Raw genomic sequence first — 20223 nt, forward strand, 5'->3', positions numbered from 1 at the left:
GTGCCATTGCTTTTCGGTAGGTGGCATTCAACCAAGTTTTACTTGGAGAAGATGCACTAAAATTAAGCAGCATGACTAAGGGCTCGTCCACACAGTCACTTGTCCTGTGCCTAGAAAGAATGGATGCGAGCAGCTTTCCACTTGGCCCACACTTTCTGCTCCTTTCCCTGGGAAAACCCACTCTTTTGCTCTAAATTGGAACAAACGACAATCTGCAGAAAACCCAAAATGCAGTTTGCAGTGACTGAGTGCTAGAGAGCTGTTTTCCCCAGGGGAAAGCAGCGGGACAAGAGGAAGTGTGGATAAGCCCTAAGTTGGGTCCATTACTTTTTATTGGTGTACCAACACCAATGTATTCAAATTCTTTACAAATTAAACAGTACAGTGCTTTTTAAACAGTACAAGCTCTCTCATGTTTCCACAGTTGTAATAAAAAACAGTGTAATGTGATGGCAACTTTTAAAGGCTACAAAAGACAGATGCCAAAGCAGCTGCCATGGTACTGTGCTGCAATTCTTCAGACTAGGAAACAACACAGCACCATGGCAGGACCTGTTCCTGGTAGCCCCTGTAGACAACCTATTTGTTGAGCACTCATCTTGATTTGCTTGCACAAAGCTTATGCGGAGGCTAGATTATATCCAGCCTTTACTGAACATTCGTTCCAATTTGGTTATATGACAATGAGCATTGACCCTGCATTCACCCTGATTTGCTTGTGGGGAATTTATACCCTTTCCCATAATTCAGTTGTTCGTCCCACACTTTTCAACACATTTTCCTATCACTTTCCAAACTGTTAAATGTCTGGGTGTTGTTGCTGTTTTTTAAAGTAGATTTGTTGCAGTAGGATGCCTCGTTTTCCAATGTGCCTGAATCCCTCCCGTGAAACACTGACAGTCTGGATGAACCCTAACTTATTTGCTTGGGTGAAATGGCAACTTGCATAGCATAAGCACTGCTCTGCTGGATCAGATGAATGCTTCCAGCGAGTTCACAATCAGCCCTCCTCTGTTGCCTGTCCCCCAGCAATTGGGATTTCAGAGGCATATTGCCTCTGAACATGTAAGTCCAATTGTCTTCTATTTTTGACTCCCTTTAACTTGTGTAAACCTTGCAATAAAAGCAGCAATGAACTGACTCTTTCAAAACATGGGATAAATTTACAAGAGCAAGAAATATAATATTGCAATAATCCTAGCTGTACACTTTCTACAAACCCTTGCGACTGTGGTCCTGAAATCCCCCAATTTTATGATTTGCATTGTTTGTCTACAATGTGATTTACAATTCTACATGTCTCAGGCAGGATTTAATGCCAGTTCTTCTGCCCCCTTTTCATCTTCTCTCCACTCTACAGCAGATATCATTGCACATCACTACCACACACATGGTCACTGTTTTGGTAGTGATCACATGTGGGGTGCCGAATCAAAAGGAGGTGCTCAGAAACCAGCTTCCATATACAGCGCTTCCTTGCTGGATTGAGACAACTATATTCTCTGAAACAGCTGATAAATCTTGCAAAGGTTGAGGAATTTGTCAGGGGTTATAGTTTATTGCAGTTCTAATTTTGCATTATCAAGAAACAGTTAAGACTTCAAGAGTAGAATGAAGACAAGCTTAATGAATTGCTACCCAAAATGCAACCCACTGTTTTGCTGGTATGATGCAATTGAAAGTACCATATTTTTCCATGTATAAGAGGTTTTCCCCCTAAAAAATAATGTCAAAAATTAGGGGGGGGGCTTATACACAGATAGTGCCGAGGGTGGACTGGCGACAATCTGAGTCCCCAAAATAGGGGGCGTCTTATACATGGGGGCGTCTTATAGACGGGAAAATACGATGATTTACTATATCTGCTTTTATTTTCACTGAAATTCCTACTGCCTATGGATACAGTCAAGTCACACAGCAAGACTGATCAGAAAATACTGGGGCCAAACTCAGCAGAACAGAGCTTTATTGGGCATAAAGTCCACAACAGTCCAGCTGCAAATTCCCCAACAATCCATTCCATATGCTTATGGGTTTTTTTAGGTACCTTTTGCCTTTTTGAAATTTAGAATACACTGGAAGAATCTCCCCCCCATCCCTAGAACCACATGGGCTGTCAATCTTATTTACAAATGTGAATTCAAAATTGAGAACTTTCACCATTGTTTTGGTAGCAATTCCATTAAACTCCAAGATGCAATGACATAACAACATTGTGTTGACTACTTCAAGAGCTGGAATAACAATACAAAAGGAACATCCAGAAGTAGCATGAGAACAGCTGACAATCCACTCATGAAGCCCAAAGAAGCAGTTTTTATTCTGAATTTATAAAGCTTTTGTGTTCTAGGAATATGAGAATAAGAAAGCCCTTCATGTGAGATTAAGCTTTGACTTTCAGCTCAGGTTGTTCAAACCCCTTCAGTATGTTTAATTTTTTAAAGAGTTACTTAAATTAAGTGAGGGGAGAATGAAGGGTAAAACAATGTGTTCGGGCAGTTTGCCAGTAAGTGTACCACATAGCTGATGAGCCAGCAAAAGGATCCACAGCCATGGATGAATTGTGCCCCATAGCAAGACAGAATGTCATTTGAAAGCAGAATAAGGTGTCAGGAAACTAGTAAGTGAGGCGACTGTGTGTGTGACATGTTTATTCAGATTTATACTGAGAGCATCACCTCTTACAATGGTGGGAAAAGGCCACATTAAATCAGTTTTTAACTACTTTTAACCTTGCCTACTCTCCCCCACATCCACCATCCAACTCCCATACAGTGATACCTCGGTTTATGAACACAATTGGTTCCAGAAGTCTGTTCATAAACTGAAGCGTACTTAACCTGAAGTGAACTTTCCCATTGAAAGTAATTGAAAGTGGATTAATCCGTTCCAGACGGGTCCGCAGAGTACTCAACCTGAAGCTTACTTAACTCGAAGCATGGGCGTAATTGGTTCCGGAAGTCTGTTCATAAACTGAAGCGTTCATAAACTGAAGCGAACTTTCCCATTGAAAGTAATGGAAAGTGAATTAATCCGCTCCAGATGGGTCCGGGGCGTTCGTAAACCGAAAATTCGTAAACCAAGGTGTTCATAAACCGAGGTTCCACTGTACTATGTGGGACCATTATTTAACTTTGGGATTATTCTCACACTACATTTCTTTTGTGATGCTGTTACACTACCGCACCCCCAATCTAGCATTAGGGAACAGTTCAAACCACAAAACTATTCACCATGTGAATTACTGCATGTGTTGTGCTTTTCTCTCTCCAATTTATTTGGAGGAAAAATGCAGCTACCTAGTCCAGATAAATTGCATTTAGGACAACTTCTGAAGTATAATGCTGTTTATTCTAGAACTTTCCATTTACATTAGTACCTCAGGTTAAGAACTTAATTCGTTCCGGAGGTCCGTTCTTAACCTGAAACTGTTCTTAACCTGAGGTACCACTTTGGCTAATGGGGCCTCCCACTGCCACCATGTAATTTCTGTTCTCTTCCTGAAGCAAAGTTCTTAACCCAAGGTACTATTTCTGGGTTAGCGGAGTCTGTAACCTGAAGCGTCTGTAACCCGAGGTACCACTGTGCCTCACATACCCATACAAAATGACCTGAGCTTGGAGAACAAGGAGGGGAAATAAGATTCTAGTATTCTAAATACAGCATCTTGTGCACGTCCATGCAGAGCAGGGGGTCCTCAGAGGGCTAAGATGTTCGGGGGGGGAGCCAGGGACTGGCTGTTTTTTTGTCTGAGTTTATAAATTTATTCTAGCAAGACTCCTGCCCTGGGCCTCAGACAAACTCTGCACAGGCCTGATCTCATGACTGGTGCAATGAATTTTTGAAAACAAAGATTCAAGGCAGACTGGATGCTTCCAGAAATGAGTTTATTGTGGCATCAGTGTTGCTAATGCACAAGTTTTTTGCCATGTTGACAAAGTGTCATTTTCCAAATGCCTAACCGAACTTATTGTACATTTAATCCATATTTCTATTTATGCCAGAAAACCCAGTAAGTAAAATGCCCCATTATTTATACAGAACGTTGTTGAAACATTTATTTGGTTTGTGTGTGGTTTGTCACGTGTCGCTTTGGTGGGTGGTCTCTGACACCCCTTCTATTTTCTCTTCACCTGAGCACAACCTAGTCATTTTGTTTCTGGCAACCTAAACATTACAAGCAAGCCTATTTCCACCAGTTGCCACATGCTGAATGCACATCCAAATGTTAATGACCAAGTTAGGAGTTGTTGTTCTCTGAAGATGTCCACAAAATACACGAGTATAATTACCGTATCACAGAGATTGTAATAACAATAGATACAGCAGGGTTTGGCTAACAACAGCAACACCAAAAGGCTTGTTATGGCTTTGGGGGAGGGGGGAGGATGCATGGCTGATTGTTAATGGTTATGGGATACTTTAAACTGGAGGGAGGATATTGTCACCCAAACACATTCGTGACAAATCAAACAGAGCAATATAGCTATGGCACTTCTGCAAGATTTCAGTATTATTATTTTTTAAAGGGCCAGGTAGAAATGGATATGCTCCCCCCCAAAAAAAAATCCATTTTGCCTACGGTGAAACACAATTAAGGGCTGGTAACATATGTGGTCCTGCACACTTTCAATGGGATTCTTTTCTAAAGCTAGGTTCATATGGGTACAGAAATGCCTGTGCACATGCTCAGAGTGGAAAAGGTCAGTGGAGTACAAAAGAGGGGTGACTAAGACAAAACACACCAGAGCACAGATCTATTCAACCAAGCTCCGCCCACTGGTGTGAATGGCAAAAGGATGAAAAATAATGAATATGCACAAATGAAGAAATGGAATGTGTAGAAGCATATGTGTGCACCCATCCAAACCAGATATGAATAACCCATAACAGCAACCCAAGTCCCCATGTGGAAGCACGCCTAGTACCAAAACACAGTGTACAATTATTTGCACAACAAAGGCAGACACATTGTTCTTCAATTTAACACAATGCCTAGATAAACCACAAGTTCTTGCACCCCCTCTTCTTCTGACATAGCTGAAAACTTTCACTTGTTTTTTTGCTTAACTACAGCTTATTGTGTCATCCAAACCAACTGTTAACACCCAGGTATCATTGTGACTGATGTCAACTATGGCTTGTTTGAAACAAGCCAACTCAAAGCCAAGATGGAAATTTCAAAATTCTTAGGCAGTGTGCTGTGCTCACTGTTGTATGTTTCCTGAGGTGAAACCATACGTTTTAGGGCACAAGAATGTGCTATGGATAAAAAGTAATTGCCTATAAAGCCAGATGGTAAACTGAAATACCAATATTATTTATATACCTTTATTATGGGCGGCAGTATAGCCTGACATTTTCATTTGATTAAAATACTGGCAATAAAACTTAAATTCAAGGCTGCAAGCTCCATAGGCTACACAATAGTCTATCTTCTATAAGTTTCTACAACACAATACCTGTCTATTTTCCCCTAGATAACGAAATTTAATGAGACTGTTTCATCCTTCATATACCCATACATTTTCATACTGCTGATGATATAACTTCTCAGGGGTTCTTTTTATTTTTCCTCTCCAGCGATGTAGAAACTTACATTCATATTAAAAGTTGTTATGAAACAGCAATATTGTTCTTCACCACCCAAGCATTGCTTAACACTATACAAGATACAATGAAGGCCAGGAACAACTATCTCTGCCAAATAAACCCTTCCAGAATGCCCAATGTTTCGCTTAAACATCAGTTCCTAAGAAAGGCTAGGAACAGAGGCAGCAGCCTGGAAAAAGTTAAGCATCAGATTTTACTAAAAGCAATGTGTAAATATAACTGTACATATACAAAGCACTTTAAATGGAAACTGTTACCCTTTTTTGGTAAATCTATAGTTCACAAATTTAATGGAAAGTGTACTATTTGTCAGCAATTCCAGAAAAAAAAACTTGTCTGAACGAACACAAGAAGGTTACTAATAAAAGCTTTTTTGACTTTCATTAGTGCTTGACCGAATACTACTCTGCTTTAGGGGGTAAACATATATATCAGCCATAGGTGCTAGCTCCAGGGGGCAGAGGCCTAGCGCGGAACAACATTGTGTGCCATCACACAGGACACCGCATTGGGCCCCCTCAATGTTTTTTGTAGGGTGGGCCTGTGATAGCACTCTTAATCTTCGTCACATTCAGCATAAGTGAATTATATGTGTTCACCTGCCCTCCTGATGTTTTCCTCTGAGTCAGGAATGAGACATAGATATAAGCCAGGACAATTTTCAATATGGCTGCATCAGAGGAAAAGGACACAGTAAATCACACTCCATCAGATCAGCTGGGACTAACTGCTATTTTGCCTCCTCCTGTCTCATAACTGTATCTGCTATGGCCATTCCAGCTAGATAAGATCTAGTATGTAACTTTAAGAATTGGTTTGGTTTTCTCTTCCTTCACCATTCTTTTTCTCTTTTGTATTGTGTCTATCTGACTACAAGTCTGGACTTACTTGTTTTTAAATCTACTGTATTTACAGCAATCAGATTTTTAAAAGCTTGTTACAAATTAATACATTATTATTATTATTATTATTATTATTATTATTATTAAAATCCTCTGTGTGTTTTTCCTACCCTCTACTGTCAAGTTCACCAATAGCCTCAAACACCACGTATCCTACATCTCTGATATATGCTGAACACTATTCGCCAGCCTCGCGTGATAGATCTGGTGCTGGATGACCACTTTAGACTGCAGGTACAGGTTTAAATCAGGCACCCCCAAACTTGGCCCTCCAGATGTTTTGGGACTACAACTCCCATCATCCCTAGCTAACAGGACCAGTGGTCAGGGATGGTGGGATATGTAGTCCCAAAACATCTGGAGGGCCGAGTTTGGGGGTGCCTGGTTTAAATGTTTGAATGTTCCCCACATCTTAAAAACAGAAACTACAAAAACTCTCTTGCATATTCAAACTGGCACACCAGGGTTCTAGCCTATGCTAGCCTTTCCTTGACATGCAGGCTTTGAATGCTCAAAATATGAGATAATTCAAACCTTCTATCCCATTTGGTCTGAGAAGCTGCTGACCATGTTTAAAGTGCCTCCCCTGAAAGAAGTGAGGCAGGTAACAAACCAGGCAGAAAGCCTTTTTAGTAGTAGTACACTACTAGTTATGCAACATTCCCAAAAGGTATGTCTAGTAGGGTCTTATCAGCTCCAAGTGAAGACTTTTCTGTTCACTCAGATTGTTGTTGTCTTTAGATAACTCTTGAAATCTGGTCTCTGTTTTTATATCTTTATTTAACTTTGAGGCTGTGGAAAGTTTTTATTATTGTTTTCTTGGCATCTATATTGGTTTTATTTATATAGTTTATGCTTTATTTGTATTTATATTCTTCCATTCTTCTATATTATAAACTAACAAGAGAATACTATGTTCAAATGTTATTAATAATAAAATTAAATTTCATGCCATTATTTTTTAAGGGAAGTGAAAGTGGTGAAGTTCTTATGCAGTGCAATGCTAAACATGTTTACTCAGAGGTAAGTATCACTGAACTCAACAGGGCTTGCTTCTGAGTAATTATGTATTTCCTTAGGAAAGGCATCCCTAAAACTAATTTTGAGTTCGGTGCGTCTTAACAGAAATCAACTAGGTAAGCTATAAATACATAAGGAGCTTCAGAATGAAGGATAGAGTATCAAATACAAAAACCACCTCCTCAGATAACCTATCCAAAGGTACTTAAAATTATTCGGCCTCCTGCACCAAGTTCACTAAAACAAGCTATTTCAGGCTGATTTACTGACATTAATGATTTAAAGTGTTCTGGACCCCTAGGGGAAGGGGAAGGACAAGACAGAAAACATACAGGAAGATATTTTGCGCACTGCAGTTTCTTATGTGTTTTTATGTGTCACCAATAGTAACAGCAAATCCCATTTGCAATGGCATCTGACCACAGCAATGCTACTGGGGTGAAATGTGAAACCTGGCACGTGCACACAGATTCACATCAACACACACAGATACACAAATACACCCACGCCCTAGTGATTTTTAGAAGCCTCACAGACAGTATTTTATATCATCAATCGGGAAGAGAGGTATGTAGGTACTGAGTCTCAATGTTTTATTATGTCAACAAAAGAGTATGAAAGTGGGTTGATAAACCAAACTAAGAAGCTTACAGAAAGAAGGACTGAGATTTTAAAGTGAATATATATACAGTATATACTTAAGAGAAATAACTATTCTATAGGTAAATATGGAAAGTTTAAAAAAACTATTCTGGTGTTTATGCTGTTAGCAATACATGTGTCCACATACACACATTTTCCTTCAGTTTGAGCGCACACTTCCATTAAAAATAAAATAAACTGGTATAAGACTGTTATGCTCATAAACAGAGAAAGCCTGTAACACTTCCGATGCCAGTGTGTTTCAGGTGAAATACATTAATTATTGTCTCCATGAAGTACCACAAAGCGTGCTTATATATACTGTGTGTGTGTGTGTGTGAGAGAGAGAGAGAGAGAGAGAGAGAGAGAGAGAGAGAGAGAGAACGCACATTACATCTTTCTTCTATGATGGAATTCAAGGCAGCATATCTAAGTTCTCAGCCTTCCATCCAGACACTGAATAGACCAAGACCTGCTTAGTTTCAGGGCAGCTGACTGCATCTCTATATACAGGGGCAGGCAGAAGGTGGAATGCCATCCACGGGTAGATTAGCAAGTGTGTATTACTCCCAATAATTTAAGAATGGCAATAGCAGAAAGGCTCCTCCCTCTCTCTAACTTGATTTCTGACACGAGGAAAGCTGTCAAGAAACTAGGGCCAGATGTTTGTATGACTGGAATGTGAGTTCAGTTCCAGTACCGAAAACTAATTCCTCAGGTGAGCATAGAATTAGTTTCCTGCTCAGAGACAAACTGTTTCTTAATTCTGAGGACATATCTGTCCCCCTGACCCACTACTGTGCAACTGATTCTGAGTGGTAGACTTCAGGGTTCTACTAAAAACAAAGCAGACTCGGCAAGCCTGAAATTTGCAAGCCTTCCACCTAAATGTAGCATGACTGTAACATCTGTCCTGCACTGACACTGGGCTGGTACTGAGGTAGAATTTCTGAAAATAAGGCAACATTCTGTTCCCACTTACACTAATGAATTGCTGGAACTAGTAATAATTTGCCTCCACACACTGATGAAACATTCACAGAGCATCAAGCATCTCCTTAAAATGCAAAAACCTTTCTTTCTTTCTTTTAAAGCAGTTAACATAATAAACATACGAAGTGCATAAGCACTGAAAGTGCTGACCATTTATAAGCTTTGCTGCAGAGGACAAGAAAACAAGTCATAGCTGGTTTTGCCAATCTTGTTATAAAACTATGTAAATCCAATTTCAACTCAAATTTTATTAGGAGAACATTAGCTGGCATCAAGAATTCCACTGCTTTATATAGCCTAGTGTCTGGACTTGGGACAGTGTAAGAATTTTAACCCAGTGATGACTAGTGGATAATGACCCTCTGCAGTTGTAAGGGTGACGATTATAAAGTGCTCCACACATCAAGTGCTGTACTATGAACATGTCAAAACTGACACCTTATCTTATTGAAATGCCTTCAAATGAAATATCCAGCTGCCATGAGTCTCGCAGTGTCATAGGGATCAGGTTTGAATGGGTAAACTCTGGCACAGGAGGAGAGAGAGATAGGTGGGAGGAAAGGTTAAATAGTGAAAACTTGGGCTGGAGGAATGGGGAGACCTCCCCTTTCTGCACCAACTTCAGCTACTTTAGAAGGAGGAGCAGGGATGCCACTTCCCCTTCCTGCAGAATGTAGGCTGGGGGGGGGGGAGGCTTTGAGCAGCCGAGGCGAGAGATGGAACACAAGGCAACAGCAACTGAACAGGAATATACAGAATACTTAATTAATGGTTCTTGCCACTGCTAAAATTCTGATATATCACTAGAGGCACATATGCCAAACAACCCAAAGGCCTTGATATGAAACAAAAGCAGCAGCATATTTCGTTACTAGATTACAGTCACTTCTGAATTCCATAGAGTTAAAAACACAATTATGAGGAAATCATAAAAAAGCATAAAGAGCATAAAGTCAGAAGAGGCTGTTAATGAGAAGACGTGCAGAATGGAAAGAAGCAATGAATTTCAAGTATTGTTTTTTAAAAATATTTTCCTGTAGGCCTCCAATCAAATAATCACATTTCTGTGTGTTTTTCCGTTCCCGTAATACAGCTCCATACATAAAGTACAGAGAAGAGATAACATGATATCTGCCATACATGTTAAAGTTATCAACTATTACCCTGAACTATTCACTGGTACACACAAAAGTGTGCATTTAATATCCAGAGGCAACGACAGAACACTGACAGAAACAAACCTTTATACATAAAACAAATCGGTTTAACATGTATTTCATTCATGAGAGCCTTCCCCCAGCCTGCAGAGAGTAGTAAATGTATCTGCAGACCACACAAACACGCAGCCAGCTACCATGTAATGGTTATACAGATTTTTAAATTGACAGTTATTTCTGTGTTCTTGTAAAAGTGTGTTTCTGCTGACCTTCTCTAATCTATGTTCCAAATTGCTTTCAGTGGGATGCTAATCTTTATTTAATAACCAGAGCCCAAGGAACATGGAAACCAAAGCAAAAAATTGTTAGTCTCCTGTTGAAGAACTTAACCTTTGCTTAGTAAGAAGAGATCAGTTCTCCTTCCCTCATCTGACCCTTGCAATAAAGGCAGTCACTTTGACACTTTGGTTCAATGTATGAAATATTGCAGGAACCACCCTCAAGTGAATTTACTATTCTTAGGTATAATCAAAATTGGTCAAAATACATAATAAAATTCACATTTCCTAAGCACTTGCCCTCTGTTCTGATCTGTCCACAGAAGTTTCCACTTCTTGTTGAAATTTTTAAATAATACAAATCCCTAATATCTGAGTACTCATTGACAAGGTGTGATCATGTGTTAAAAGCATTCCTATTTGCTCTGACGTGTGTACTCTAAAAACTGGGCACTGGTTTTAAGCCTGGAAATTCTTTTTTTTTCCTCCAAAGAAACTGTAATGAACCAATATAACCCTGATCTCCTAATGAATTTACTGTCAAGTTAAGATCACAAAAACCGCAAGTTCATTAGCTGTTAAGTGCAGAAAGCCAATGGATTATCCTAAGGATTAGAGGCTTTTTCACTGGAGGGGCGTTCCAACTTCAGAAAACTGTGAAATTAATCTTGTTGCATTAGGGTACATGGAGTTGTTGTAACCGTAAACCTTCAATTACATCAACTACTCTTCCAGCGAGACGCCACCTAACTAGTCTGTTGTAGAGACAACTGTAGTGACAAATAAATATTTAGTCAACACCAGTGACATGGCTTTGTAAACACTAAACAAAGTGTGGGAAGTCCTACATGATCTAGACTTGGGAAACAAAATTAGGACATTTAATAGGACTGCCTGCTTAATATTCAGGTAATATGTGGCAAACCTTGAGTTTAAAGTAAAGTGGAGCTTACCTTATTATACGCTAGCCCTGGGATTCTACAGCTTCACATCCAAGCATTGCAGCTATTACTGGATTACTGGGCATGGGTATTAAATGTTCCTGCTCAACTAGGCTTGCTCAACCATAGCAACTATTTTAGTGGGCCTTCTGAATACATATATTATCTATTATAACTCTCCCAGACATTGCTGGCTGCAAAATTTATTAGTGGCAAACCAAAGGATCATTGACATCACAACCCACATGGCACTGAGTATTGGCGGGGGGGGGGCATATACTGACGGCTGAAGAGCTCTGTTTGATCAGACATCAAGCCAAATGAGTGGCTGAGACTTTTGTGCTCACCTAGGTAAAGGTAAAGGTACCCCTGACCATTAGGTCCAGTCGCGGACAACTCTGGGGTTGCGTGCTCATCTCACTCTATAGGCCGAGGAAGCCGGCGTTTGTCCGTAGACAGCTTCCGGGTCATGTGCCAGTATGACTAAGCCGCTTCTGGCGAACCAGAGCAGCGCACGGAAATGCCGTTTACCTTCCCGCCAGAGTGGTACCTATTTATCTACTTGCACTCTTGACGAGCTTTCAAACTGCTAGGTGGGCAGGAGCAGGGACCAAGCAACTGGAGCTCACCCTGTCACGGGCATTCCAACTGCCGACCTTCCGATCGGCAAACCCTAGGCTCTGTGGTTTATAACACAGCGCCACCCACGTCCCTTTATTTGTTCTCACCAACTTCCACTCAAAGAGAGCATTTATCAGAAGGGCAAGTTTGACAAGAGGGTTTTTTGGGATGCTTTCAATGACAAAAGTGTAAACCCAATTTTCATGGGGACCTTAAGCACATGCTAAATATCCTTGACTGGACTTTATTGTGATATAAGGAATTTGTTAGTCTTTAAGGTGCCACAACTCAGTTTTTACTTAACTCAGTGGGACCTCAAAGTACTTAACTTCGGCTGAGTCATGCCCCAAATTTGAGGCCCTTATTGTCCATGCCTCACACCAAGTATATGGAGAAGAACAAATCTATGTATTTCTTTGTATTTCTATTTTACATTTAGACACAGAAAAGGAAGATTTCCCAAGAGGCACAAATGAATGCTGGATGTCCAACCCAACCTGATCAATCTCTATGTTTTCAACATCTCCCACTAAACTATCAATATTTGATTAGGCTTATAGCAAGTCCAATTATTTTCTATTTCTCTTCTATGCCTTTAAAAAATGCCTTGGTAGCCTTAAATATGATACGGAGACATACATTTGTATAATTCTCTTTAATGCTCCGTTGCTTAGCAATACTTAAAAGCAATGCAAGAAATGGCAGGCATCTATAAATTCAATCTAATCCAAAATGAGCAGGTTGGTCTACAAAGACATTTTTGATTTACAGCCAGCTCGTTTTCCAACTAATTGCAGTCTTCTGTTACAGAATCCTAGAGACTTGCGGTCTCCAACCTAAAAATCAATACAATATGCTGCCAGGAGAATCGTCTCCTGAACCAAGTGCATTAGTTGGAAGGAAGAAATCTGGCTACAAGCTTTTTGCTTTTCTCCATGGAATTCCACCCTACATCATGATACTCTCACATCATTCATCTGCCTTCTTACCATCTTACCTTGCTACTATCATTCAAACTATACCGGCCAATTACAGTTTGAGCACTTAATGCCACTAGATAACTAACATATTATGTAACCAGTAGTAGATAATCAATATACCCTTTGAACAGATCAGATAAACTTTTATTAGGGAAACTTCCTACCAGCTCCCTCAAATCATCCTGTAAACCCCAAAGAAAATATTTCTGTTTTGGAGATGCATCTTAATAATAATAATAATTTATTATTTATACCCCGCCCATCTGGCTGGGTTTCCCCAGCCACTCTGGGCAAATTCCAACAGAAATATTAAAATACACTAATTTCTTAAAGATTAAAAGCTTCCCTAAACAGGGCTGCCTTCAGATGTCCTCTAAAAGTCTGGTAGTTGTTTTTCTTTTTGACATCTGGTCGGAGGGCATTCCACAGGGCGGGTGCCACTACCGAGAAGGCCCTCTGCCTGGTTCCCTGTAACTTGGCTTCTCACAGCCAGGAAACCGCCAGAAGGCCCTCGGCACTGAACCTTAGTGTCCGGGCAGAGTGATGGAGGTGGAGACGCTCCTTCAGGTATACTGGACCGAGGCCGTTTGGGGCTTTAAAGGTCAGCACCAACACTTTGAATTGTGCTCGGAAACGTACTGGGAGCCAATGCAGGTCATATGTTGCTTCCTTTGCAGTATTCCTCTTCGTTCAGCACCTCAGATTCCCACAGGCAACACAACATCCATGCAAAATCTTTGCTGAAAATATTCCCAACTCAGATAAATGATCTTTTATCATGCTATTTACACCTAATGGCAAAATGTGAAGACCCAATCTGCCAGCAAGGACATTAACTTGTATTTTAAGAGTATCCGTACCATTATATAAAAACCAAAGTTTCTTGTACAGTAATTTGTAAGCACATGAAATACTGACAAGATACTTGATAGAAACAAACTTTTTTCTATTAGCAGAGTAACTGTTGGCACGCCTCTCTGCAACTTTTGCTTTCACAAGGGAAGGGAGCGACTTAAGCTTCACTTCCTTTCTTGGCAGTTTAAACACTGCTTACATTGTTTTACCGTTTCCATAGGAAAACAAAGCTCAAGCAAGACCCAATTCATGGTCTGGGAGTACTTGAGGCTGAAGTACACTGTTGAACCTAAGCAGGTGTGATCAGAATTTTGGATGGGGAACCAGACTACTGGATGCCCCCTGTAGGAGCAGGAATTAGTGCATTTCAAAAATCAAATAAGAAAACAAATATCAAGCAACAAACTTAAGTGAAATCTTTTCCACATCTGGCCATCAAGTGCAGATCATATAGTGTACCCCGGCATTTTTTTAAAATGTAAGCAAGAACAAGTGAGCAAACTGTAGTATGCACAAGAACAGAACTACAGTACTAGATGTGCCAAGCCCTTGCTATGCAAGCACAGTGAGGAAACACAAAACACATAGCATAAGCATGCTTCCCATACATATTGTGCCAAGTTAGGAGCAGTAGTCTATAAGCTGCATCCACGCACTCATCACCAAAGGCTGCCTTCTGAGCTGTGCAAACATCATAACTGAACATCAGAGGTTGTTGGAAGCAGACAAGAGATCATGGGGAAGGAAGAAGGGAAACAGCACTGCACTCTGCCCACTGTATCCTGAAAGGCACCACTGCAATGGCACAAGGGGCTGGGAGGCAACAACAATAGCTCCCATACAATAGTGACTCATTTCTCAACTTGGGCTGCCACAGAACCTGTGAGGAGACAGAGGATTCAGCTGAAAGCTTACCGCCTTTTATTCAATGGGTCCTATGTCCCCTCGCAGACTCTATGCTAGTTCAAGAGATGTAAGCATACAAGAAATATCAAGGCTGTGTACACTGGTGTTTAATACTTGAAACTGCAGCAGCAAATGGGCTTATCAATCATTTATACACACCCTCTAATGCAGAACATTTTATAGCCTTGCATTTTCATTCATGAATATTTAATAAATCATGCCCCACAGAGAAAGGGGTCATGTTAGGTATACAGAGGGGTTTGAGGTCATTGTTTACAAAGGGCTCGTGGACTAAACCCAAGCCAACATGGACCAGTAATCATAATGTTGTAATCTGTGAACTGCCCTGAGACCTCTGGGTTTAGGGCGGCAAATAAATTCAATTAATAATAATCCTCATGATCCTATTCATCCAATTCTTGTGAGGGTCAGGTAGATTGCACATTAAAGATACTACATACACTGCCAAGAGCAACCAAGCATTTGTGAATGAGTGTAGGTTGGACAGAGACAACTCTCCCTTGTCTCCAGCTCATGATTTCCACATTCTACTTCCAGATTTTGACACAGTCCTCTGTGCAAGGCCATATGGGTATATATAAACAAAGGTAAAATGTTCCTTATGCCACTACATACAGGAATGCTTACAAAGGAATTGTGGGAAATTAAAGTCCAGGGGCACCAGTATCATAATGAACTAGCAAGAGCTATAATGATACAGCAAACATCATAAATAAAGACTCATAATTTATGACTGGCATTTTATTTCACTGATTCCTTCCTTTCAGAACTGTTTGCTATGAAATGATACTTTCTAATAGGGCATTCTTCTTGCATAAATGAAAGAAAACACAATAGACACTGGAACTGGTGGCGTCTTGGGACAAGTCTGCTTTTATGAAAGGAGCTACTTCATTCCTTCCTTGCATATTCTGAAACTGCCAAGCAAGAGGAAGAACAGGATGGTGCAGAGAGAGAGGAGGGGTGAGAAGGGCAGCAGTGAAGAGGAAGAATTCTCCTCTCACTTAACTGCTCTTCGCACTTGAGCCATTCTTGGTATATCTGGCAATATACCCCCATGCTGCCTGAACTGTCCTGTGGGAGTGGAAAGGAGACACAAGGGGATGTGAGCAAGACAGCTCATTCCTTTTGCTCTCTTCCTCCTGAATATCGTCAATGCATTTCAGAAACACCGGGGGGGGGGGGGGTAGCTTGATTTGCTGGGTGAGGGAAATGCAGAACCACACCTGACAACATATTGGTCCAACAACAACAACAACAACAACAACAACAACAACAACAACAACAACGGTATTACTAACAGGAGCCCATTACATCACTTAAAATAAATGGCAATATCATTCTGCCTGTCTCTTCTTCCTAAGCTATCTCACCCAAAGATACATTTCTAGTTGCACAAAGATTTCTCTCAGGTGTTTGGAAAGAGACAAATTAGTACATGAGTTAAAAATTAATACCATTTTTTCCATTAAAATAGAATATTTATTTCCTCTGAAATCAGACATGGACGAAAGCTCTTCAGCATCCATTCCTTTATTGTAGTTTTCATTCACTTCATTTAAAAGCAGTTTACTGTGACAGAGTATTTTTTTCCTTCCATGTTGGCAGAGTAAATCTGTGTGTCTGGCTGACTGCAGAGCACATATTTATGCAACTGACATGCATGAAAAAAGCATAGCAGCAGCATTTTCCCAGTTTGCTCTGTAAATTACAGCATTATTTTTGTTTGTTGCAAATATAATTTATCATTTGACTCAGTAAAACACCATTCAGAAGGATATAATACATTTCCTACCACGTATAAATGAACTGCAGCACTCACATTAAAATTCCTATCTTCTGTTAGGTCCCATAAAACAGTCATATTTATTGGTATCTGTTATTTGAGAGTCATTCACACAAAGACACAATTCTGAGTGCTGGTTCCTGGCTTAATATTAGCAGAGAACTAGATCACTCACAATTAGGGTTGCTTCACAAATTAATTTGTACATGTAAAGCATTTTATCTGAAACTTTTTTTAAAAAAAAAACCAACACAAATATGTTCACACAGCAGAACTGTTATTTCCACAGCGTATCTGCTGCTGACCTTTAAATATGAGTTACAAGTAAGCTTTGAGATGGAAGCAGGAAGGGACCGTGACTGTGACTACATGTGAAACACTTGCAACCACAGCCAAACAACAGTTTCCTCCTTCAAGGGCCATCTCTCAGTTTTGAGTGACTAGCAAGCTTCCTCATAGGTGAGTTGAACTATAGTATAGCATTCCCCAACCTGAGGCCAACCAGACACTTCAGACTACAACTCCCAACAGCCTGAGCCAGCATGGCCAATGATCAGGGATAATGGGAGTTGTAGTCCAAAACATCTCAGGAAAGGCGAGGGTATTGTGCTCCTTTTACAGCAGCAGTGGGGTGTGGGGTGGGGTGTAGCCACCGCCCCAAGAGTGGTGTTTCTGTTGTTGAAGCAAGGCAAAGTAGGGGCTGCATGGTCACCCTGCCCCAGCCTGGGTAAGCAGCAGCAACAGGAGGGCAGCTCTGCCCCACCATATGTGCCACTATTACTTTATTGATAACAGGAACTGCTAGAATCTCATTTAGGAAGAGCAACACTTCTGTTAAGTATCAACGGAGCAAGGTCAAGTGGAACAAACTTAGACATAATTGATCTAAACTGAATTTGGAATCAGCCCACCTGGCCAATAATGTTCCTTTTGGATATGAGGGAACAATATACCTTTTCTATGGTTGCCTAGGGAGAATTTCTTTATATTATTGATCTACTTCCATTCATTATTTACCATGAGACATTCAAAGATGCTTGAAACTAATACAGTTTATTTCTACAGACTGAAAACAAAAACTAAAAACAGAAAAGTCACTAAGTGCACATATGAGTCCAATTGTGGTGAAGATGCTGTAGTTCTTGTATTGGGAGACTGCCAATGGGTGGGTGGGGGGAGAAGAACTATGATTTTGTTTTATGACTACAATGTTGGATAATTGCAATTTTATAGTATATGCTTTCAGGCTAAACATTTAGTTGTATTCCTGGCCAGAGATTTGGGGAAAGAATCTCTCTCAGCTGTTATAATTGTTACTTGTTTTTGTTTCGTCTATCCTCTCCCACCCTAGTGAGTTGGATTTTTCAGTTGTAATAAATTCTTTTAAATTGACAAGGCAGCAAACACTCCCATAAGCATTCGTGGAATTTTGAATAGGCAAAAACTTTTTTGATACTTACTAAGCAACAAGAGGCAATACTCTTAGTTACTGCACATGTAACTTCACTTACAGCAAAATCTGTACTTTCATCCTAATAAGAAAGGAGAGGAAATTCTCTCCAACAATGCTGAAAATCTTAAGAAATGTAGGAAAGGCATCAAACTACAAAGAGCTTTATAGGTCAAGTAAGAAGAGTATCAGAGTCATGGATTGCAATCCAATGACACTTACATGGAAATAACTCTGATGGAAAATAGTGGTACTTGATTTCAAATAATGATGCACTGGACTGTGGAGTCAGATAGACAAATATGTGATTATACAATAGCTCAAATTCTACAGTAATTGGCAACAGTCTTTGGGCTTGTCATAAAAAGAAAGACATAAAGAAAAGCATTTTTCTGTGACACAGACACCTTGGTGGTCTAGAATAGTTCACAACTCTGATTTTGCTAGTTTCTGCCAATCTATTCATCAAATAATCTGGGCATGTACCCCGTATGTAATCATTTATCAAGTCTACATACCAGTTTGCTAGAGGGAATAACATTAAAGCATATCTATGCGAAGACATATTGCAAAGCAAAGGCTTCGTTTTAAACATTGATAATTAAGAATGGGAAAGGACAATAAAAATCAGACTAGCTCAGTGCTGAAGCTGACAGGAACTTCATTATATTTATTAAGCTTGGAAAATGCAATTTCCTTTCCCTGCATCTTTGCAATGATCAAAGTTGCCAGGTTGCTCAACAGCATTTTCTACCATCAGTTATGTAAGACCTGCCTTCTCAGCATTGCAACTGAGAATAGGCTAAGGACCAGCTTGAAAATAAAGTTCTTCTTGGCAGCCTATCTAGATTTCATCATGAATTATGCTGCATCCTAATATTTTCTTTTTAAAAGAGTCTTGCCTAAAGTCTAGCCAGTACTGACAAAAAATGCAATCCAATGAGTTCAGAGTGAGGTTCCTGTTTTGCTTTGTAAAATTTTCCTCTTCCCTTGAAAAACAGCCTCGTGCATGAATTTCAGACAGGAAAACAGCAAGATGATTTAGAACAACAGTGTGAAAACAATGTAGATAAGTGACATCAGCAGATCCAATAACATGTCTTTTATTTCCAATAAATACAGGGCAAGTAAAAGCAGAACAAAGGGAGTGCTAACAAATAAAAGTAGGTACAACAATTTTATCAGCTAGAGCCATGTAGCCCAGCCTTGTATTTAGCGACCCGCCTGATGGCCAAGGGCAACCAAGAATTTGATGTAGGCACATGAGCAGGCTGGCAAAGGAGGGATTGCTCCACCATCAGTCCACAGAAGAAGTAAACAAATTGAAAGCCAGATCTAGGAAGAGCCATAACTGGGGAACCAGGCAGAGCTGGACACAGGCACTACTCCCCTATGCAAATGTAAGTTTTTCTGTTGCTATTTTTATTGATTTTTACTCATTTAGGTATGGGGAAAACAAACACTCTTGAACATCAGCATCTCATGAAGGATATGCTCAGGAGGTCTTACATATTTAACATATGGTAAGTTACCTTTGACCAAATAAGAAAAAAAGCTGCAATTGTATGAGCACTTACTTGTGAATAAGTCCCACTGAATATGGTGGGAATTACTTCTGAATAAACATGCATCTCTCACATCAACAGAAAAAGACAGTTAACTTGTTCTCTGAACAAGTTACGTGCTTCTCTGGATTTTATATAAACTCCGTCTCTATGTTTCAAGACCACCTCTTGCCTCTGCATTCCATGAAAGCATCAATGCCTTATATTAAGCATCTCTACTCACCTTCCACACTATCAGAACAGGAGGTTCCGATACCAGTGTCCCCACTGTCAGAAGCTATGCTGTGTCTTCTCAGGTGGGTACTCCGACCACTCGATGAACCAGTTGTGGCTTGCCACAGTGGATCAGGACCAGGTAACCATCCCGACGGAGAATACTCTGTGCCTGCCAAGAAAAAAAGTATATTTATTCAAAGTCATCACCACAGTTCAACAACAAACTGGATTTTAAAGATAACATCTACATATGTAAAATTAGGAAACACCAAAACCT

The 20223-nt window shown here is 40.1% G+C and overlaps 1 protein-coding gene across 4 annotated transcripts in view; it reads right to left on the bottom strand.

Moving 5' to 3' along the window:
* Positions 1 to 20223, bottom strand: part of CEP85L (centrosomal protein 85L) — a 103476-nt gene that overhangs the window by 66649 nt on the left and 16604 nt on the right. For all 4 annotated transcript variants that reach the window (XM_035109173.3, XM_035109172.3, XM_088666052.1 and 1 more), the window contains exon 2: positions 19954 to 20115. In XM_035109173.3, coding sequence (XP_034965064.2) covers positions 19954 to 20115 — 162 coding nt within the window. The remainder of the gene's footprint in view (positions 1 to 19953; positions 20116 to 20223) is intronic.

The sequence above is a fragment of the Zootoca vivipara genome, chromosome 3 (genome assembly GCF_965207765.1).
Source record: "Zootoca vivipara chromosome 3, rZooViv2.hap1.1, whole genome shotgun sequence".
Lineage (NCBI taxonomy): Eukaryota > Metazoa > Chordata > Lepidosauria > Squamata > Lacertidae > Zootoca > Zootoca vivipara.